At 55.5% G+C, this 21,780-nt stretch overlaps 2 protein-coding genes across 8 annotated transcripts; both read left to right on the forward strand.

The window, feature by feature from the left end:
* Positions 1 to 41: 41 nt before the first annotated feature.
* Positions 42 to 11,921, forward strand: CCHCR1 (coiled-coil alpha-helical rod protein 1). Of its 7 annotated transcripts, none has more exons than XM_084753837.1 (18): positions 42 to 245; positions 1,178 to 1,244; positions 1,327 to 1,540; positions 2,283 to 2,586; positions 5,800 to 5,963; positions 6,064 to 6,199; positions 6,401 to 6,511; positions 6,665 to 6,814; positions 7,637 to 7,747; positions 7,866 to 7,972; positions 8,973 to 9,085; positions 9,252 to 9,297; positions 9,468 to 9,616; positions 9,720 to 9,908; positions 10,143 to 10,244; positions 11,127 to 11,278; positions 11,351 to 11,519; positions 11,620 to 11,921. In XM_084753837.1, exons 2-18 carry the CDS (start codon positions 1,223 to 1,225, stop codon positions 11,763 to 11,765), a joined length of 2,385 nt encoding a protein of 794 aa, XP_084609963.1. In that variant the 5' UTR covers positions 42 to 245; positions 1,178 to 1,222; the 3' UTR covers positions 11,766 to 11,921. The 7 variants fall into 7 exon arrangements, with proteins under 7 accessions (XP_084609963.1, XP_084609958.1, XP_084609959.1 ...); XM_084753832.1 differs by lacking the exon at positions 42 to 245 and adding an exon at positions 410 to 882; XM_084753833.1 differs by lacking the exon at positions 42 to 245 and adding an exon at positions 410 to 882 and having other exon boundaries at positions 11,390 to 11,519.
* A 1,464-nt stretch (positions 11,922 to 13,385) lies between these two features.
* Positions 13,386 to 14,990, forward strand: PSORS1C2 (psoriasis susceptibility 1 candidate 2). Its single transcript, XM_084753943.1, has 3 exons — positions 13,386 to 13,411; positions 13,632 to 13,747; positions 14,268 to 14,990. Exons 1-3 carry the CDS (start codon positions 13,401 to 13,403, stop codon positions 14,618 to 14,620), a joined length of 480 nt encoding a protein of 159 aa, XP_084610069.1. The 5' UTR covers positions 13,386 to 13,400; the 3' UTR covers positions 14,621 to 14,990.
* Positions 14,991 to 21,780: the final 6,790 nt, after the last annotated feature.

Genomic DNA, 21,780 nt, shown 5'->3' on the forward strand with positions numbered 1-21,780 from the left:
GGCCTACACGTTTTCCCGGGTTCCCGGGTTCGGGAGGGGCCGTCAGGGCGCGGAGAGGGCCTTCGGCGTCAGTGTGCCAGTGTGCGTCTTTCTTCTTCCTCCTCGTTTCCGGTGGGGGAGAAATGGTGCTTTTAGAGCAGCCCGCCAACCCAGCCGCCTCGCGCATGCGTGATCTGCGTGTTTTAGCCTAGCCCGGGGCGAGCTAGGTGTCAGGGGCGTGGCGAGAAGGGCGCGTCTCGCGCTGGGTAAGGGGCGCGTTCGGGGGAGAGTCGGTTGGGGGCGGAAAGGGTCTGAGAGGGGGTGCTCTCGGGTGGGTGGAGGGGGTGCACGGGGGAAGAGGGGTGCAGGAGCCCAGGCAAAGATGAGGGGTTCGAGACAGTCTTAGATCTCAGGGTCCTGAGGGGGCGGGGGGGGGATGAGCCAGGGGTGTGTGCAGGAGAGCAGAGGGGAGGCAGGAGAACAGGGAGAGAGACCAGGATAATTACGTCAAGGAAAATGCAGAGTAGGACTAGGAAAAGGGCACCGGGAATGGAAGCTGAGGGGATAGAGAGAAACTGAGGCCGGTTACAGAGACGCTGAGGTGAGATAGGAGGAAGCTGGCTTCCCAAGCAACGGGCTGTAGGCTGCTTGGGTTCCCCAGGGAGCCGAGGGAAGCCGCCTAACCCCCACATGTGGCCCCATTCTCGTGGAGCCAGGCCTTGGGCTAACGCTTTAATAGGAAATTACTCAGAAATCATGGCTCGGTGGTGCCTACATGGGCTTCCCAACGGCCCTACCATATCATGGCGAGAACTGTGGAGACTGGGCTCCCTGCATTATGTACGGCCCCTCTCACCTCCAGCCCTGAGCCGCAGGGACCGTAGTAAACACGTAAGGAGGAAGGTAAAGGCACCATCCTGAATCCCGTAAGTAGAAGCAAGCCTCCAGAGCACCCCCTTCCCCCCCCCCCCCCCGCAGTAAATCCACCTTATGGTTGCTGTCTGGCTCGTTCTGTCAGGAGCAAGGTTGGGCCAAGCAAGTGGTTTGCTTATCGGCTCCCTCCTCATGGAAGAAGGGAAAGAGAAGCTCAGACCCGGATAGAGCCGTCAGTCACTCAAGGCTTTGCTGTTATAGGGCTTTCTCTTTGGAAGTGGCCTGAACATTGAATTGGGTTGTCCTTGTTTGTCCTGTTGTCCAGGGTACCATAGGTGACTGGAGACAAGATCTAGAGGCTTTGGATAGCATGGAGATGTTGCCACCTTCAGGTCAGTGAGGCCAGTCAAGGTGGCTGGGGACGGATGGGTCACCTCTCCAGGGAACTGACGGTCTGCTCGTGCGACCCTTCAGGTTTTGCTGGGCTGGTTCCTCCCTCCCACTTCCAAGCGCGTCCTCTTTCCACTCCACCAAGACTGGCCCCGACCTGGGCTTCAGACAATCCCCTGGCCCGACCCACGGCCGGCCACGATGTCTTGGAGAGACGGCTAAGTGCCCAGAGGCCCACAGGGACCCTGTGGGAAGATGATGTCTGTGGAGAAGGGCAGGGGCCAGGACGGAAAGGCAGGTAGGGACGCTTCGGTCACCTGTTTCTCAGGCTTGCTAATGATCCTTTATGCCCACAGCATTCCGTTATTTCAGTCCTCTGGACCACAGCTTGTGTGGTTTTCCACAGGCAGTTATTGGTGCCTGCAGTGCGTGTACCAAATGCACTGGGGATGACAAAAAGAAATATCAGGGTTTAATCTCCCAACTAATAAGGAATGTGAACGTTAATGTCTTCTTTTTGTTGTTCTTGGTTTTTTTGTTTTTGATACAGTTTCTCTGTGTAGCTTTGGCTGTCCTGAACCCACTTTGTAGACCAGACTGGCCTCAAACTCACAGCAATCCACCTGCCTCTGCCTCCCACATGCTGGGATTAAAGGCGTGCACTACCATGCCCGGCTAATTTTGTTTGGTTTTGGGTTTGGGTTTGTTTGGGTTTTTTAATATCTTCTTTTTGTTGTTGTTTGTTCTATTTCGAGACAAGGTCTCTCTGTGTAGTCCTGGCTGGCCTCGAACTCACAAAGGTCCATCTGCCTCTGCCTCCTGAGTGCTGAGATTCATAAATATCTTCTTAAGGGAGGACATAGGTGGCCCAGGAGCTGTTCTGGTGATGTGCAGCTTAGACATACCGGAGTGGGTGGCATACTGGCTTTGCCTTTCGGTGGCGCTGATGCCCAGACCCTCCGGCCTCGGCTCCTTCACGTACATCCTCTTTGCTGCCTCCACCCTCCCGGCCACTCACCTGGGCCTGCCTGTCTTTGAAGGTCTCTGGAGCTGGGGATCTCGGGTGCCCTGAGCCACCAGGCTGAGCTGATTTCCAGGCAGCTCCAAGAGTTGAGGCGTCTGGAGGAGGAGGTCCGGGCCCTGCGGGAAACCTCCCTGCAGCAGAAGATGAGGTTGGAGGCTCAGGCCGTGGAGCTGGAAGCCCTGGCAGTGGCAGAGAAGGCTGGCCAGGCTGAGGCCGAGGGCCTACGCGCAGCCCTGGCCGGAGCAGAAATGGTTCGGAAGAACCTCGAAGAGGGGGCCCAGAAGGAGCTGAAGGAGATTCAGAGCCTGCACCAAGAGCAGGTGAACGCAGGGAGGGGCTCGGGCTAGCGCTTTTCAGGGGACACCGTCAGCACGCTGCAGCCAAGCCTTGGGATCTGGGAAGGAAAATTTGGGCATTGGGTTCTTTCTCCTTAGACTCCTTCCCCTTTTTCTGGGGAAGGGAGTCGGGTGAGCTTGTATCATTTTGAAACTGTCAGAAGTAGTGTTTCTCCTACTCACTGCCAAGTACTCTTCTGGGGGTGTGGTGGAGGGAGGGGAGGGGGCAGCGGGGTTCCTGGGGACGACTGGGAAAGGTAGACATTGAGCTGTTCGGGACACCCAGTGCTTCCCTTTGCCGTCCCTGAGGTAGGGGCTGGCTGGACAGTCCGTTACCTGAGTCTCAACAGCCTAGCGTGGGACATGCTCACTGTGGCTGTAGCCAGACGCAGCTGGGAGGGTGCTGAGAGCGCAGGACCACTAAGGTAGTCTAGGGACAGAGAGAGGGCCACCCCGGTGATGGAGGGGTCAGGAAGGGAGGCATTGTAGCACACACCCTTAATCCCAGCACTCTGGGAGGCGGAGGTAGGTGGATGGCTGTGAGCTGGAGTCCAGGACAGCCATGGCTACACAGAAAAACCCTGTCTGAAAAAAACAAAAATAAATCAAGATGAGCTTCTTTTTTTTAATCTTTATTATTTTTTAAAAGATTTATTATATATACAATGTTTTGCCTGCATGTACACCTGCATGCCAGAAGAGGGCACCAGATCTCATTAAAGATGGTTGTGAGCTACCATGTGGTTGCTGGGAATTGAACTCAGGACCTTTCGAAGAGCAGGCAGTGCTCTCAACCACTGAGCCATCTCTCCAGCCCAAGATGAGCTTCTTTATAATACCGGAGCAGGGACAGCCTTGTTGCCTGCGAGTCTTCACTAAGAAGGTTTCTGAATATGTCCCTTCACTAAGCGAGCGCCGGGCTCTGATGACCTATGTGACTGGTACCGTGTTCAGAAGTCGGCTCTGCAGTCATCATGAGATGAACTGTTGATATATCAGAATGACAGATGACCATAATTTAAAGTATTGACCAACTGAGGGTGCAGCTCAACCGCAGAGGGCTCACCTGGGGTGCTCGAGGCTATAGGTCCCGCCCCAGTGTCGTCAGCAGAGGACTGTTTCTGTTTTTAGTTGTTGCTGTTTTCAAGGCAGGGTCTCACTATGTAACTCTGGCTGGCCTTGAACTCACGGAGATCCTCCTGCTTCTGCCTCCCAAGTGCTGGGATTAAAGGCATGCACCACCACGCCAAGCTTCAGAAAAGAGGCAGGAAACAACACATATTTTATGTCTAAAAGGAGTCTGTGCCCCATTTCACAAACGTGATGCTGATCTTGGAGGCGGGCAGGCTCATCAGCTCCAGAGCTCTTTTGTTCTTTTTTAAAGATTTATTTGTTTTATGTATGAGTGCCCTATCTGCATGTACACCTGCAGACCAGAAGAGGGCACCAGATCTCATTATAGATGGTTGTGAGGCACCATGTTGTTGTCAGGAATTGAACTCAGGACCTCTGGTAGAGCAGCCAGAGCTCTTAACCTCTGCGCCATCTCTCCAGCCCCCAGCTCAACACACACACACATTCTCTCTCATTCTCTCTCTCTCTCTCTCTCTCTCTCTCTCTCTCTCTCTCTCTCTCTCTCTCTCTCTCTCTCTCACTCACACACACACACACCTGGCACTGCTTGGGGTCTTGTGGGAAAGGCCCTCCCTCCATCCCTAGTAGACAGCACCTCCTGAACACACGCCCAAGTAGGGTCGGACAGGCAGGCGTGCAAGAGGAACAGGGGAGAGCCTGGAGGAGTGTGTTGTTCGGGCACGGCAAGTCTTCAGGGGAGTGCTAAGACAGGGTCTTGATATGTAGCCCAGGCTGGCCTTAAACTTGAGGCAATGCCCCGACTCAGCCTCCCAAGTCCTGGGCTGTCCTAGGGTTTCCACTGCTGTGATGAAGCACTGACAAAGCACCTTGGGAAGGAAAGGGTTTATTTATGGCTTACATATCCCTGCTCACAGCCCACTAAGAAACATCAGGGCAGGAAGGAATTGAAGCAGAGGCCTAGGAAGAGCACTGCTTACTGCTCAGCCTGCTTTCTCCAGTCCTGCCTGCATGTGTGCCTGTCCACCAGAAGAGGGCACCAGATCTCATTATAGATGGTTAGGAGCCACTCTGTAGTTACTGCGAATTGAGCTCAGGACCTTTGGAAGATCAGCCACTGCCCTTAACCTCTGAGCCCTCTCTCCAGCCCCCGTCAGCCTGCTTTCTTAATCTAACTTGGGACCACCATTGTAGGAGTGGAGCTACTCCATCTCACTGCAGGCTGGGCCCTTGCACATCAGTCATTAATCCAGAAGATGTCCTACGGGACAGTCTGATGGATACATCTTCCCCATTAAGTTTCCCTTCCTAAATAACTAGCTTGTGTCACATTGACCAAAAAGTAACCAGCGCATGGGATTATCAACATTTGCTACCACTGTGCTCAGCACCACTAAAGGGTCCGTGTACATTCATGTGGGTGAGGATGTGAGTGTGGAGGTCAGAGGTCAACCTCAGGTGTGGCTTCTCAAGCTCTTTGACACAGGGTCTTTCACTGGCCTGCAACTTTATCGCGTAGACTGGCTGGCCTGGGAGCCTGAGGGGCCTGCCTATGTCGCCTCCCTTCCCACAGAGCTGGGGTGATTACAGGGGTATGCTGGCCTGCCCAGTCTCTTGCATTGGTTTTGGGGATCCCAGCTCAGGCCCTCACACTTGTAAGGTAAACACTTTACCGACTGAGCTGTCTACCCAGGTCACAAGCACCAGGCACGAGGGGGCGTAGCAGGCTGTCAATGGTGGGCATGGAGAGACAGGGAAGTGAACCAGCAGGAAACTAACTGGGCAGGCACTCGGGAGGCAGAGGCAGGCGGATCGCTGTGAGTTCGAGGCCAGCCTGGTCTACAAAGCGAGTCCAGGACAGCCAAGGCTAACACAGAGAGACCTTGTCTCGAAAAACCAACCCCCCCCCAAAAAAAAACCAAAAAAAAGATTTATGTATACATAATTATTTATGAGTGTGTACAAGCAGATCCAGAAGAGGGCACTGGATCCCATGACATGCCTGCCCTGGGTGCTGGGAACGGAGCCAGAGTCCTCTGGAGGAGCAGGGAGCACCCTCCCTGCTGAGGTCCTGTCCTTCAGGCTGAACGCACCCTTCCCCCACAGCTCTCCTCCATGACACAGGCTCACCAGAAGGCTCTTGCCAATTTGACCAGCAAGGCCGAGGGCTTGGAGAAGTCCCTGAACAGCCTGGAAATGAAGCGGGCGGAGGAAGCCAAGCAGCTGGCTGCGGCCCGGAAGGACGCGGAGCTCCTGAGGAGCCAGCTGAGGTCAGTGAGCAGGGGTGCTAGGGAGGGGCTTGTCAGGCCACAAGGTGGTGGGGGGGGATGCGGGGCACTGAGGACTGTCCCGTTTCTGCCTCACCCTTAGCAAGACCCAAGAGGAGCTGGAAGCTCAGGTGACCTTGGTGGAAAGTCTGAGGAAGTATGTGGGGGAACAAGTCCCTCCCGAGGTTCACAGCCAGGCATGGGAGCTGGAACGAAAGGAGCTCCTAGAGACGGTGCAGGTGGGGGGGGGGCTGGGGGGGGCGGGGAGGATGGCGGGGGGGAGGGGCTGGGGGAGGGGAGGACGGCGGGGGGGAGGGGCTGGGGGGCGGGGAGGACGGCGGGGGGGGAGGGGCGGGGGGCAGGGGCTGGGGGAGGGGAGGACGGCTGGGGGGGAGGGGGAGGGGGAATAGAGACCCTGACTGACTTGTCCTTTCTCCCAGCACTTGAGGGAGGACCGGGCTGACCTTCAGGCCACCGTGGACTTACTGCAGATACGAGTGCAGAGCCTCACGCACGTGCTCGCCCTCCAGGAAGAGGAGCTGACCAGGAAGGTAGGCGGGCCCCAGCCCTGCTGCAGCGGCCTTGCCTCTCTGCGGGCAGCAGCTGGTGCACCGTGGGGACCCACTCTGATCCCATCCCTCCTGAGCTCCTCACTGTGGTCCCCCGCTTCCCGAGAAGAACCACCCCCTCCTCCTCACACGCAGATCCAGCCTTCAGACGCCCTGGAGCCTAAGTTCCCTAAGAAGTACCAGTCGCTGCTGCACTGCTGGCGGGAGAAGGTGTTTGTCCTCATGGTGCAGCTCAGGGCCCAGGACCTGGAGCACAGGCACTCCATGCAGCGGCTGCAGGACCAGGTCAGGGCTCCGCGTCTCACCCGTGAGGACAGTTATCCTCTGTCTGGTGGGGCACACAGCCCTGAACCGATGGGCCCGTGACCGCGTGGAGTTTCATTTCTAGAGAAGGGAGACGCACGGATAAGTGGAAAAAAGGGGCAGCGTCAGACAGTCAGAGGCACTATAAAGAGAAAATGTGGTGTCAGGACCGGAGTGGATAGGTAGGATGGTCAGGGATGGCCCAAAGTGTGGGCACCTGGGACACGAGTCAGAAAGACGGTTCCAGGCAGGGTCTTTGTGAAGTGCTGGCTGTCCTGGAACTTGCTCTGTAGACCTGACTGGCCTCAGTAATCTGCTGCCTCTGCCTCCCCAGCGCTGGGGTTAAAGGTGTGCTCCCCCGTGCCCTGCTTTCCTTTCCTTAACACTTAGACACTTATTTTTTTTTAGCCGGGTGTGGTGGCACACTTCTTTAATCCCAGCACCCAGGAGGCAGAGGCAGGCAGAGCTGTGAGTTCCAGGCCAGCCTGGTCTACAAAGTGAGTTCCAGGACATCTAGAGCTACATAGTGAGATCCTGTCTTGGGGGCCGGCGAGGAGATATTTTTGTGTTATGTCGCTGAATGTTTTTGCCTGCATGTATGTCTGTGCACCATGTGCGCATGGGAGTCAGGGCGTCTGCTCCCCTGGAACCGGAGTCACAAATGGTTGTGAGCCATCACGTGGGTGAAGGGACTGGAACTCTGGAAGAACAGCCAGTGTTCTGAGTCACTAGCCACCTCGCCAGCCCCACTCGGAGACCCCTGCCCTGCCTCCATAGTCCCCCTCTCACCTCCTGCTCCTGTAGGTAGCAGAGCTCCAGGAACAAGTGGCCGCCCAAAGCCGGGAGCAGGCCATCTTGCAGCGAGCCCTACAAGACAAAGCTGCGGAGGTGGAGGTGGAGCGGATGAACGCCAAGGTCTGAGCCAGGAGACTGAAGGCGGGAGGAAGACGGCCCTGGCGGGGGGTCTGTGGGCCTGAAGCCAGAGAGGGAGGCTTGAAAGAAAACACACACAAACAACCTGCCTCCTTACCAGACCCTGCAGGTGGAGCTGAGTCGGGCTCAGGAGGCCGGGCGGAGGCAGGAGCAGCAGACCGCCTCTGCTGAGGAGCAGCTCAAGGCCGTGGTCGCTGCTGTGAACAGGTAGCTTCCGAAAAGGAGGAGGAGGGAGCATCTTAGCACAGCAACGTCACCTGCTGGGATCCTGCTTCCTGCAGATCCTTTGAAGCTAAATAAGGCGGGGCTAGAGCCATGTGCAAACCTCCCTTCCTTCCTTACACACACACACACACACACACACACACACACACACACACACACACACACACACACACCCCACACATGTCCTTTTTAACTGGGGAAAATGGGTTATACAGCTGGACTGGTCTATAGCTCTGTAGCAGAGCGCTTGCCTAGCAGTCAAGAATCTCTGGTTTCAGTCCCCAGTGCAGGGAAAAAGTGAAACTTTTAAGCTTGTACAGAATCAGACTAGTTTAGAAGAATCACTGCCCAGATTCAAAGCACCACACTCGGCCTGCTGCCTCGCGGGGGCCTGAGGTGAGCCTTGTAGAGGTTTTACTTTGTTCCAGATCACAGACACGGCTCTAGTTAGTAGTGACTTCCAGGTGTTGAGCACCACAAGCCCCAGTTGAGGCAGACAGATCCCCAGTGCCTGGGGCCTGAGTGGCAGGCTGCAGTTAAAGGCCTCTGGTGCCTGCTCTTGGCCCCTGTAGAGCTGTTGCTGAGCACTTCCCTGGGCTACCGATCGTGGTAGGACAGGGTAATCCTCGACCGCGGGGCTGTTACTAAAGACACTGCACGCTAAGCGTGGCTGTGCAGATGAATTCATAGCCAGCCTGTCTTGACCCTCCCTACCCAGACTAAGGAACCAAGCCAGGCGCCATAGGCCGGGGCAGGATTTTGTTTTCAGCTACATGTTTTTTACCTGATAGATACCAAAGCTCACGCACTTAGCGTCTCTTTAGGGGCCTAAGGAGCTAAAGTGACCTGCTGTGACTTGCCACTTCCCCACTCATGTCACAGGACCTTCAGGGCAGATGTGTCCTCTGCGCAAGACCCTGCAGGTCTTTGAGAGATGAGGGGAGGGTGGAGGGTGACCACTCGTGACCTGTGCCTCTCTCAGCACTCAGGCCGATCTCCATAACACGATGACCAGGGTGGACCAGGCTGTAGCCCGGATTCCCAGCCTCAGCAACCGGCTCAGCTACGCTGTCCGGAAGGTCCACACCATTAAGGGTAAGTAGAGCAACTGTGGGTTTCCGGCCTGTCCCCACTGGCCTGGGCTGCCTCCTCCCACGTTTGTCCTCTGTGGCCTCGGTATCCCTCACTCTGTCCTGTGGCCCCGCCCGCCAGCCTCTGTCCGTGTGTCGCCATCTTCCCGTCCTTCACTTTTCCCTCTCAGGTTTGATGGCTCGAAAACTGGCCCTTTCTCAGCTGCGCCTGGAGAGGTGACATGCGGGCACAATGAGGGGGAGGGCTGTGTGGGGACGTCTCGGGGGTGGGGGTACGGTGGGGGCCTGTTGGCTGCCGGGACCCAGGGGGACCTGGGTGGGACGGAGACACCAGCCAGGCAGCTTCCAGGGGAATTTTCTCTGGCTCTGTATCATTTCTGGCCCAGCTCGTCCCCAGCCCCACCTGCACCCCAACCGGATGCAAACCTGAGCCTTGAGTTGGAACAGCTACGGGAAGAACGGAACCGCCTGGACGCCGAGCTGCAGCTGAGCGCCCACCTCATCCAGCAGGAGGTGGGCCGGGCGCGGGAGCAAGGTATGCCTGCATGGGCGGGTGGGCAGGCGGAGCGGGAGAGGGAGGATTGGTCTGGGGCTCAGGGGCTAGGAGAGCTTTGTGTGACTCAGTAACCTCACTTCAGGGGAGGCAGAGCGCAGGCAGCTGAATGAGGTGGCCCAGCAGCTGGAGCAGGAGCTGCGGCGTGCCCAGGAGTCCCTGGCCAGCGTGGGGCAGCAGCTGGAGGCGGCTCGACAGGGCCAGCAGGAGAGCACAGAGGAAGCAGCTAGCCTCCGGCAGGAACTGACACAGCAGCAGGAGATCTACGGGCAAGGTGTGGGGGTGCCGGGCAAGGTGTGGGGGTGCCGGGCAAGGTGTGGGGGTGCCGGGGCACATGGTGGTGCGAGGTCATGGCGGTGCAGGGGGGCTGGGGGGGAGGTGATTATGGTGGTGCCCGGGCATGGCGGGGGCATGGCGGTGGCATGGCGGTGTGTGTGTGTGTGGGGGTGCATGCTACCCAGCAGGATGGGCAGCCCCCCTGACACACTGCCTCGTACCCTCACCACAGCTCTTCAAGAGAAGGTGGCGGAGGTGGAAACTCGGCTGCGGGAACAGCTCTCAGACACAAAGAGGAGGCTGAACGAGGCCCGGAGGGAGCAGGCCAAGGCCGGTGAGACGTGCAGGGAGGGCTTGGCCCCTCCCAGCAGGAAAGAGTCACTGAGACAAAGGCTGCAACCCCACCCCACCCCACCCCAAGTTTTTTTGAAGCTCTTTCGTTTTGTTTTGTTTTTGGAGACAAGAGTCTCTCTGCGTAGCCTTGGCTGTCCTGGATGTGCTGTGTAGCCCAGGCTGGCCTCGAACTCACAAAGATCTGCCTGTTTCTGCCTCCCGAGTGCTGGGATTAAAGGCATGGGCCACCACCACCCGGCTGGTCTTTGAAACTTTTTGTTGACACACACATGTAGTGAAGTAAGAAGTAATGGGAGGGTGACATGGGTGCACTCTTAGTTAGTGAACACACCGCAGCCATCCCCGGATCCAGAGACGGCTGGTTACAGCTTCGGCTCCTGGCCTGTGCTGCCCCTCACCACACACTTTGCCTGGGGTGAGTTAGAGCCGCAGGTTAAATACCCATGTCTTCTCTAGCGTCTGCACCCACGGCCACACGCGTAGACACTTGAATCATGTAAGTTGCACACATGATGGTTGAGCTGCGCCAGTAGAAAATTCTTTAATGATGCCAGTGTCCTAAGCACATGAGTCGTAGCCACACACGGTGGTGTTGCCTGCCATCTCAGCACTTGAGAGTAAGAGGAGGGATAGTTTAGGGCCAGCCTGGGCTACATAGCGAGCTCTGTTTCAAAACAGCAGCAACAACACAAATCACCTGAGTGAGTACTAGCAACAGGAGACAGGACAGGTGTCAGGGATGATGGGGCGCAGGATCCCACGGCATCCGCCCTCCGCCCTCTGCGGGAGAGACCCCGAGAGCCAGAGCTGAGAACTCAGCCTCTTTGCCGGGCTCGGGGCTGACCCACTCCCATCTCCTTAGTGGTTTCCCTGCGCCAGATCCAGCACAAGGCCACTCGGGAAAAGGAGCGCAACCAGGAGCTCCGCCGCCTGCAGGACGAGGCCCGGAAGGAAGAGGGCCAGCGGCTCGCCCGGCGCCTGCAGGAGCTGGAGCGCGACAAGAACCTCATGCTGGTAGGGACGATGGCGGCGGGCGCAGGGTCACGGTAGCTGGGGGCGCGGCGCGGCTGACCCTCTCCTTCCCAGGCCACCTTGAAGCAGGAGGGTCTCCTCTCCCGTTACAAGCAGCAGCGTATGCTGGCCGTGCTTCCCTTGAGAACGCAGAGGAAGCCCGCGGGGTGCAGCCCCCAGCCCTCCGAGTCCCCAGAGCTGGAGTCTCCAGCCGCCGCCGAAACATCCGAGGAGTGTATAAAAGGTAGCCGCGCACTGGCAGGCCATCGCGCTCCTTCCGGGCCCCGCGCACCCCATGCCCTGGGCAGCGCGCGGCCGCTCTCACCCTGATGTCCTTCCCTCAGCGTCCTGTGTGTCAGGCTCATCAGGGTCGCTGGCTGTCCTTTTCGAAAACCTGCAGGGCCTGAGTGAGGCCATTTCCAGAGAGGACGCTCTTTGTCAGGAAGATGATGTTGCTGCTCAGACCCCTTCTCCTCCGGACCATTGCTGAGCTGGGCCTGAATCCCCGCCTGGACCTGGACTCCTCAGAAGGGCTGGAGTGGGAGGACACAGGGCAGGGGCCAGCGTATCCCTGTTGCCCAGCAAGCCTTGGGACCCCAGCTTCCACCAAGTCTGAATTCCACAATAAAGATGGCTGTGGTGGGGACCTTGCTTGGAGATGTCTGGGAGGCTGGCATTCGTTCTCCCTGAAGCCAGCTCCTGGGGCTGAAGTTTCCAGACACCTTTCCTAACTGCTCTGAAAGTTCAGAGACGCTCCCAGGTTTTGTTTTGGCTTTTGAGGCAGGGTCTCCACACAGCCCTGGATGCTGGCACTCGCGCCTTAGATCAGGCTGGCCTCCACACCCACCACCACCGCCAGGCTGGCCTCCACACCCACCACCACCGCTGTGTGCCACTGCCTGCCCAGACCACATTTTTTCATCTTCACTTTTTGTTTTCGGGTTATTTTCCTTGGTGATGGTGAGTGCCTGGAGCAAGTTACTAAACATTCAACACCGAAGATGAGTCTCAAAGCAGATGCCATCGGAGCCCAGGGCTGTGTGCCGGCCTGCCTGGGGGGAGGGGCACACAGGACAGAGGACGCTAGGCTGAGAGAGAGGCTTGGGGCGAGCTGGAGACGAGTCTCTGAGGCCCAGGTCACCAAGGTCACCGGCTGCTCTTGCAGAGGACATGGCTGCTCACAACTGACCCTAACTCCAGTTCTGGTGCCTTCTGACCTGTGCTTGCTTGCATGTAGTGTGCAGATAATCATGCAGGCAAAATAACCCACTCACATAGAAAAACAAACCACTTTGGGTGTGAGGAAGGAGGAGGGCTAACAGTGGGTTAAATGGGAGCCTGCACGGGGTGGTCCATGGTCAAGATGGGGCCCAGGCGGACTCTCTGGGAACAGGGCTTGCAAGCGGAGATGACATTTCCCAGCGCAGCCACAGGCAGTAAGTATCCTAGACAGAGCAGGCAGGGAACAGTGTGTGGGGGCAGTGGAGTTGTACGGAGTTCAGATACTCAAAACCTAAGGAATCTGTTGAACCTGGCAGTGGTGGCGCACGCTTTTAATCCCAGCACTCAGGAGGCAGAGGCAGGCAGGTGGATCTCTGAGTTTGAAGCCAGCCTGGTCTACAAAGCGAGTCCAGGACAGCCATGGCTACACAGAGAAACCCTGTCTCAAAAACAAAACCTTAAGGAATGTCTTGGGGTCGGGGTGGGGTTGCAGGCCCTGGTGCTCAGGGCGATCCTGAGGAAGGAAGAAACCAGTTTACATCATGGGAGCCTCTTCCTGATCCTTCGGGGTTGGTGTAATGATCTCTGCATGGGGTCAGGAACCAGGATATCCTGGCTTCTTGTCACCCAGGTGGCTCCCCGTGGAATTCCTTAGATGTCACTGCCTGGGAGGTCCCTGTGGCTGAAGAGACCAGCCTGCGAGGTCCGGAGGGAAGTGGGGGGAGGGGGGACCTGAGGCTGGGATGCTAGCGCAGGGGGTGCTGGCTGACCCAGGCGTCCTGCCTCCACCTGTAATTACCAAGCTTCCCCACGCGGGGTTCACCCCGTTTGTGGCTTCCAGTAACAATCGCGGATGAAAGGGCCTTCCCTGTGATTATAAAGATGGTGGTGCCACAGGGTGTGGATGGAGGAAGTGTGAGACAAGGGTGGGGCCTCCTGGGGTCTAGGTCACCGATACGGGGACCTGTCTGATGGGACCAGGGCTGGGGGACCTTAGGAAGAAAAGAGATGTAACTGGAAGATTTTTTTTTATAAACGGGTTTGACCAGTTAAGCTCTGATGGGGAACTCCTCACGTCATTGGGCGGCGGGCCCCTCCCCACCGACTGGCCACCACCTCTCCCTCTGCTATAAAGCCTCTTGGGTTCCAAGCACCTAGACTCAGAGCATCCCGCCTCGGGGGGCCAGTGGACAGCCACGATGCTCAACTGGAAGCTGCTGGGGTTCCTGGTCCTCTGCCTATGCGCTGGAGGTGAGCGGGACAAGCACGGCCGGGGGTGACTCACCCTTAGTGTGCAGCGTGGAAGGGATCCTGGGGTGTCCTTAGTGGGGAGCCCAGGGAACGCAAGCGGAGGTGGGGGCGGGGGGAGGGCTCCTCGATTCTGAATCTGCTGCTGGGTCAAGTGGACGGATGTGGCGGGAGCTTGGGTGCGTGGAGCCACTGGAACTGGGGTCACTGAGATGGGGCCTGAGTGACAAGTGGGACCAAGGCCACTCCAGGTGCACGCCAGCCTGGGGCAGTCCCAGTGAGGCACCCCAACCAAGGCTGGGTCAGGTCGTCAGGAGGTTTCATCGCGTGGGGGGTGGGGTGGGGGACATGGCTCCCGTGTGGATATGTACATAGAGCACTTTGGGGTCACTTTGAGGTCTGTCTTGGGGGCAGCTCAGGCTGGGCTGGCCGGAGTGAGGCTCAGCCTTTGGGTCTGAAGCTGGGTGGGAAGTGATCCTTCCATGACGGTTCCCTAACCTTTCTCCTTCCTCCTCCGCTACAGGCATCTCAGGCAGTGGGGGCCCCTCTCCCAGACCCACAGACGCCCAAGAAGAAGAGGACTCCACAGCACTGCCTCTGGGCCCGCCAATCCCTGGTGACCCTTGGCCAGGGGTACCGCCTCTGTTTGACGACCCTCCACCTCCAGGCTCCAACCGCCCCTGGAGAGATCTGCCTAATGCTGGTGCCTGGCCCCCAGAGCCCCCTAGCACGAATCCCCCTCACCCCCCTCTGCCTGATGACCCCTGGCCGGCAGGGACCCAACCGCCAGAAAACCCCTGGCCACCTGCCCCTGAGATGTACCATGAACCTCAAGAGGAACCAGACCTTGACCCACCCCAGGAGGAATACAGATAGAGGGGGGCCCCACAGAACTTGAGCCTCCACAGAGCACACCCAAGCCCACCCATTTGTCCTGCTGCCCCCTTAATCTCAGTTTTTCCTACTTTCCTAGTTCCCTTCCTCAATCTCTGATTGGATTGTACTCAGGTGTTCTGCACCCCCCCACCTCGAGGTCCATGTTCAAGCCCCCCACGTTGTCGCTATGCTTTACTTGGTCAGCAGAAAGCAAGCTCGCTCCTTCCTCACTCACCCCACCAGTTGCATCCTCGTCCCAAGGACCTGAGCGCTGTGCTCCGTGCTGCCCCCTGGTGGCCTCAGCTGGGAACGGACCGTTTGACCAGGACGGTGCTTCCAGTGGAAAAATAAAAGCTATGTTTTTTTCTTACTTCTGAATCTAGGTCGCCTTTTTACCATGGCTTAGGTTTTTAAATATTCAGGTCCGCTCCTCTCAGCCCTTAGCTTGTGGAGATCTAGGAGTGATGCGTCTTCCTGGCTTGTTCATGTGCAGGGAGGAGGGCTGGGTGTGTAATTTCACATCGCCAGAGTAGGCAGACCCATGTTCCCACTTTTTCAGAATCTCTGTGAAGAAAGAGAAAGCTGGCTGCTCTCGAGTGGCTCTGGCTTGTCTGCCACAGGTGGCACATGTAAACTGCTAGGGTGTATGGGCACTTTGTTTTGTTTTCGAGGCAGGGTTTTCTCTGTGGAGAGTTGACTGTCCTGGAACTTGCTTTGTCGAGCAGGCTGCTCTCGAACTCACAGAGATCCACTTGCTTTTTTTCTCCCAAGTGCTGGGGCTAAACGAAAACCACTAATGCCCCACTCTTCCCAGCCTCTTGTATACTAAGTGCTCTGCCTGCATGTACACCTGCGGGCCAGAAGAGGGCACCAGATCACATTATAGATGCCAACCGTGAGCCACCACGTGGTCGCTGGTAATTGAACTCAGGACTTCTGGAAGAGCAGCCAGTTCTCCTTAGCCGCACAACAAGTCTGAAGACAGTCCGAGATCCGCGAGACCTTCAGATACACACAGGAGTGGAAAAACACAAGAGGGAGACGCAACGAGAATAGACTGGTGCCAAAGCGCCACCAGGGAGGCTGCTCCCGGAGCTGATGGGAGCAGATGCCGAGACCGGACAGCCAAACATGAGGTGGGGAGAGCCCAAATCCGAGACCTCCACTGCGTCCCTCCCACTCGAGCTCGAGACACGCCCCAGAAGAGGGGAAGGCGGAGCTGTAGGAGCCAGAGGCGGGGAGGACGGCAGGAGAACACGGCCCACGGAATCCACCAAGCAGGGCTCCACGGGGCCTCAAGCGGCAATCACAGAGCCTGCGTGGGTCGGCTTTAGGTTCTCTGCCTGGTGGCGCACGCCTTGAATCCCAGCACTCGGGAGGCGGAGGCAGGCGGATCACTGTGAGTTCGAGGCCAGCCTGGTCTACAAAGTGAGTCAGCTCTCCAGCCCCTATATATTCTTTATATGTATAATATATATTATAGATAAAGAAATACAATGAAGGGGGCTGGAGAGATGGCTCAGCAGCTAAGAGCGCCGGCTGCTCTTCCAGAGGTTCTGAGGTTCAATTCCCAGTAACCACATGGTGGCTCACAACCATCTATAGTGAGATCTGGTGCCCTTTTCTGGTGTGCAAGTGTGCATGCAGGATACTGTATACACAATAAATAAATCATTAAAAAAAAACAAGAAAGAAAGAAATACAACGAAAAACTTGTTCCACTAGGGTAAAATCCCAGGGACTGGAAAGGAGGGAGGCTAAAGAAAACAGGAAGACGGTTAAAAGGCTTGCACCCAGGGCTGGAGGGACGGCCGACATCAAGAGCACCGGCTGCGCTTGCAGAGGATCAGGGTTCTTTCCCTGCCTCCACTAATTCTAGGTCCAGGGGATCTGACGCCCTCTTCTGTCCGCCATGGGCACCGCGTGCATATGGTACACACACACACACACACACACACACACACACACACACACACACACACACGTATGCCGGCAAAACAATCATACAGATAAAAAAAAAGTTAAAGGCTTGCACACCCATTTCTTTACAGATGGAAATGAAAGTGTCAGGATATTTGTTTATTACCTTCCATCTGTAAAAGGGGCGTGTAACTTGTCGTTTTGTTGTTTGAGACAGAGTCTTAGCTCTCCTGGAACTTGCTATATAGACCAAGCTGTTTTCCGACTTACAGAGCTATGCCCGCCTCTGCTTCCCAGGTGCTGGGTCAAGGCATGCGTCACTATGGCTGGCTCTTCCCCCGCCCCCCATTTCTGAGATAGAGTCTCAGTATGTGGCTCAGTCTAACTTCCACTTAGAGATCCGTCTGTGTTGTGGGTAATTTTATGTCACCTCGACACAGGCTAGAGTTGTCTGAAAGGAGGGACCCCCAATTGAGAAAATGCCTCCATGAGATCCTGTTGGGCATTTTCTCAATTAGTAATTGATGTGGGAGGGCTAGGAGGGCCCAGCCCATGGTGGGAGGCGCTGTCCCTGGGCTGGTAGTTCTATAAGAAAGCGGGGGGCTGGAGAGATGGCTCAGAGGCTCAGAGGTAAGAGCACTGACTACTCCTCCAAAGGACCAGAGTTCGATTCCCAGCAACCACATGGTGGCTCAAAACCACCTGTAATGAGATCCGGTGCCCTCTTCTGGCCTGCAGGTGCACATGCAGACAGAGCACTGTATACATAATAATAAATACGTCTCTAAAAAAAAAGAAAAAAAGAAAGAAAAAGAAAAAGCCGGAGCCGGGCATGGTGGCGCATGCCTTTAATCCCAGCACTCGGGAGGCAGAGGCAGGCGGATCGCTGTGAGTTCAAGGCCAGCCTGGGCTACAAAGCGAGTCCGGGACAGCCAAGGCTACACAGAGAAACCCTGTCTCAAAAAACCAAAAAAAAAAAAAAAAAAAAAAAAAAGAAAGAAAGAAAAGGCCTCCTGACTTCCTTCAAGGAAGTTGGATGAGTAATTCAAATTAACCCTTTCCTCCTCAGGATGCTGTTGTTCATGGTGCTTCGCCTCAACAGCAGAAACTCTGAGGCCGCCTGCTCCAGGACACCTGAGTGTTGGGATTACAGGTACCTGAAATTTATTAAGGGATCACCCACGTTCAAAGAGAGCACCCATTTTCAAAGGGAGCACCCTCGTTCAAAGGGCAGGAGGAGTCCCTGTATCCCTGTGATCTTGTGTCAGCCCCGAGGCTGACCAGGCTTGGGGTTAAAGAGAATCTAAAAAAAGTTGATGCTCAGCCAGGCATGGTGGCGCACGCCTTTAATCCCAGCACTCGGGAGGCAGAGGCAGGTGGATCTCTGTGAGTTCAAGGCCAGCCTAGTCTACAAAAGCGAGTCCGGGACAGCCAAGGATACACAGAGAGACCCTGTCTCGAAAACCGAAACAAAACAAGAAGAATGTGCTCTCATTTTAATCCCAGGTGTGGGGCGTGGGGGTGCTTTGTATCAGCTGATTTGCCTCCTGCCCTGGTGGGGCGTGGCTTTTCCCAGCTGCAGATAGTTTCTGCGATTGTGTGATGTTTGGAATTCTGGGGACTTCTCAGAGGGGACTTATAAATGCTAGGGCCCCCGAGAGGCAGGATGGGATGTTGGTTGTGGTTGGTCAGGGCTTGCTAAGTAGTCATGCACAGAAAGGAACAACAGGGAGAAGAGGGGCTCAGTGGTTAAGCGCTCTGCCTGCTCTTCCAAAAGACCCGGGTTCAATTCCCAGCACCCACATGGCAGCTCACAACTGTCTGTAACTCCAAGATCTGACAGTTTCACACTAATGCACATAGATTAAAATTAAATAAAATATTTTAAAAAACCAAAAAAACAAAACAAACAAACAAAAACAAACAAACAAACAAACAGGGAGAAGAAATTAGATATCCTGACGGCTTGCCGCCCGTAATCGGCAGGATGTGGTCTAGTGATAACGTCGCACCCTTTCCCTGGCTTGATTCGGCGATCTCTTTTCTTTCCTCTCTATTCTTTTTTTCTCTTATCTAGGGTTGAAAGGGTGGAAGAAAAAAAGAAAAGAAAAGAAAACAGAACAAAACAAAAAAACCCACACAAATTAGCAAAGTCAGCTGCATTCTCCTCAGCTTATTCATTCTCTCTTGATTTCTTTTTCTTTTTCTTTTCTCGAGACAAGTTCTTTTTACACAGCTCTGGCTGGCCTGGAACTTGCTTTGTAGACCAGGTTGGCCTCAGACCCTCAGAGACCCACCTGCCTCTGCCTCCTGAGGGCTGGGATAATGGCATGCGTCTGTATACCCTCCCCTCCCTTTCTCATGTCACCCATGGGCTTTTTGTGTAGCTAAGCTGGGGCTTGGGGATTTCTGGGTAGGATTACAGAGGGTCACCACCATGCCCAGGTTTTTTGTTTTTTAAAGATTCATTTAATTATTATGTTGTAGACAGTGCTCTGCCTGCATGTACACCAGCAGGGCAGAAGAGGGCGCCAGATCGCATTATAGGTGGTTGTGAGCCACCATATGGTTGCTGGGAATTGAACTCAGGACCTCTGGGAGAGCAGACAGTGCTCTTAACCTCTGAGCCATCTCTCCAGCCCAGCCATGCCCAGTTTATATGCTAGAGTCTAGCCCAGGGTTCTGTGTATGTCAGGCCTTCCATCTGAGTTCTGTTCTTAGCCTCCCATAAAACAACAACAACAACGCCCCAAAAAACCCAACCAACCAACAAAACAAAACAAAGACAACAGCCACGAAAATTGGGCTCATGAAGCCGGGCGTGGTGGCGCACGCCTTTAATCCCAGCACTAGGGAGGCAGAGGCAGGCGGATCACTGTGAGTTCAAGGCCAGCCTGGTCTACAAAAGTGAGTCCAGGACAGCCTAGGATACATAGAGAAACCCTGTCTTGAAAAACCAAAAAAAAAAAAAAAAAAAAAAAAATTGGGCTCATGTGGTCCAGGCTGATAGCCTGGAACCCCTGTGCTTTTTTTTTTTTTTTTTTTTTTGTTTATTTGTTTGGATTTGAGACAGAGTTTCTCTGTGTAGACTTGGCTGTCTTGGACTCGCTTTGTAGACCAGGCTGGCTTCGAACCTCGAACTCACAGTGATCCGCTTGCCTCTCCCTCCCGAGTGCTGGGATTAAAGGTGTGCGCGACCACACCCGGCCGGGTTTTGTTTTTTACAAGTACTGAGGTTACAATGTCCCAACCATCCCTGGTGCTCATTCTTTCTGGGGGAGACTATTCACTGAGGGGTCCATCTCAGACTACTGAGGGAGTGGGGCCTGAAGAAACAGAACAGCTCCTCAGTCCCTGGCGTGGCCAGGGAAGGAGCAAGGGCTCTGGGCCCCATGATCCGTATTTGATTCTGTGTCGTCCTGTTTGCTGTGTTCTCTCTGTGCTAAGCACGAGTTCCTAAGACAGGGACTGGGGCTCGCCTGGCTCTGTGTTCTTTTTCTCCTCCGTAACACTTAGCCAAGAGTTGTTCAGCAGCAAAGCGAGTTCTTAGCTGTATTCCGAAGTTTAGGATACTGCGCTGGAGCCCAGTGTAGGCATGTCTGTAGTTCTAGCTGCTTGGGAGCCTCAGGGTGCAGGACTGGGGGTTTGAGACCAGCCTGGGCCATGTAGAGAGAGAGCCTGGCTCAAGGGAAAGGCAGGCAGGAAGGGGGGGGGGGGAGGGAACAGATGGGGGCAGAAAACAAGACTACATTGATTGATGCCAGCGCTGAAGTCAAAGGCAGTGCGGGGCTGCCCGGCTCCAGCGTGTTCTCAGTTGGCCCCGGCAGGGGGATGCGTGGGATGGAGAAGACAGATGAGGTAATTGGGGTTTCAGTTCCTATTAATAGACTATGTTTGCGTGGACACGCGGCGTGTTTTACTAGCTGGGAGGGCACTGAGTGGGACTGGGTGGTGAGGAGTCCCTAACAAAGGGAGGTCCATTCTGCCAGGCCGGGCCACTTCCTCTCACCAGAGAGTTCATGCAGTGGGGACACGCACTCTTGGGTCAACAAAATGTCATGGAACCAAATGATGAAACAGGACCCGCAGATTTGCATAAGAGCAGCAAAGCAGACGTGAGTGACAGCCAATAAATGCTAGGCCGAGGGAGAGACCAGAGAGCCGAGCGTTCCTTTCCCGGGATAATCTAATTATAGAAGCCGAGCACCTGAGGAAACACTGGGGCAGCCCCGGGGCTGGAGGGTGTCCTCCTGGCACGGCGAGGAGAGAGATGGTTGTCGTCGTTCGGCTTTGAAGATCTCTGGCAGGAAAACCTCTAATTACTCACTTGTTCCCACTTCCACACATTAAGCACGTTTATCCACCTGCTGCCACGTGGGGTGTGGTGACAGACCCAGGAAGCAGTTAGTCCTCCCTGCCCTCGAGGGGCTTCGCGTCTAGGGAAAAAAATAAACATGTCAGTCACGGTCTCCTAGTCAGAGCATCTCCTCGTGTCATCTTCAAATTCTCCTGACCGAGGCTTTGCCGTGAGCTCAGCCTCTCTTGCTGTGTTGTTTTGCGCCCCTGTCTCTTCTTTCTCTTTCAATTCTTGGGATGGTTCTCAGAAACCCTGAGCCGCACTGGCAGACTCACTGGGTATGATGCCTCTGATGGTTGCTGTTTGAGACAGGGTCTCATCTGGCCCAGGCTGTCTTCCCATTCTCCATGTGGCTATGGATGACCTTGAACGTCTGATCCTCCTGTCTCCGCCTCCTGAGTGCCGGGGTCGCAGCTGTGTGAGCACTACCGTCTGGGCTTTGAACCCAGAGCTTTATGCATGCTTGGCAAACAAGCACTCTACACACGGAAGGCACAGCCCCAGACTTCCTGTTTGTAGTTGTTGTTAAGGGATGGTTCTGTTCTGTTGCTCAGGTCTTTTTGTTGTTGTTGTTTGGGTTTGGTTTTTCAAGACAGGGTTTCTCTGTGTATCCTTGGCTGTGATGGACTCACTTTGTAGATGAGGCTGGCCTTGAACTCACAGAGATATCCGCCTGCCTCTGCCTCCCAGGTGCTGGGATTAAAGGCATGCGCCACCACCGCCCAGCCATAGCCCATGTTTGACTTGAACTTGCTATATGATGATGACAACCTCAAACCTGCCTCCAGCTCACAAGTCCTCAGACCAGATTTCTTTGAGAACTCAGTGCTGTTCAGAGCCCATTTCTCCTGTGTGGTGTCCCTCAATCCACCACCAGAGGGCA

This window comes from Acomys minous (genome assembly GCF_964271855.1).
Source record: "Acomys minous genome assembly, chromosome: 13".
In the NCBI taxonomy this organism is placed as follows: Eukaryota; Metazoa; Chordata; class Mammalia; order Rodentia; family Muridae; genus Acomys; species Acomys minous.

Bases quoted from the DNA above. Each gene is read 5' to 3' on its own strand.
- PSORS1C2 (XM_084753943.1), top strand. The intron at 13,748-14,267 runs GTGAGCGGGACA...CCTCCGCTACAG, and splicing joins CCTCTGCCTATGCGCTGGAG to GCATCTCAGGCAGTGGGGGC.
- CCHCR1 (XM_084753832.1), top strand. From the start codon at position 670: ATGTGGCCCCATTCTCGTGGAGCCAGGCCTTGGGCTAACGCTTTAATA. The intron at 5,964-6,063 runs GTCAGTGAGCAG...CCTCACCCTTAG, and splicing joins CTCCTGAGGAGCCAGCTGAG to CAAGACCCAAGAGGAGCTGG. The intron at 6,512-6,664 runs GTAGGCGGGCCC...CCTCACACGCAG, and splicing joins AAGAGGAGCTGACCAGGAAG to ATCCAGCCTTCAGACGCCCT.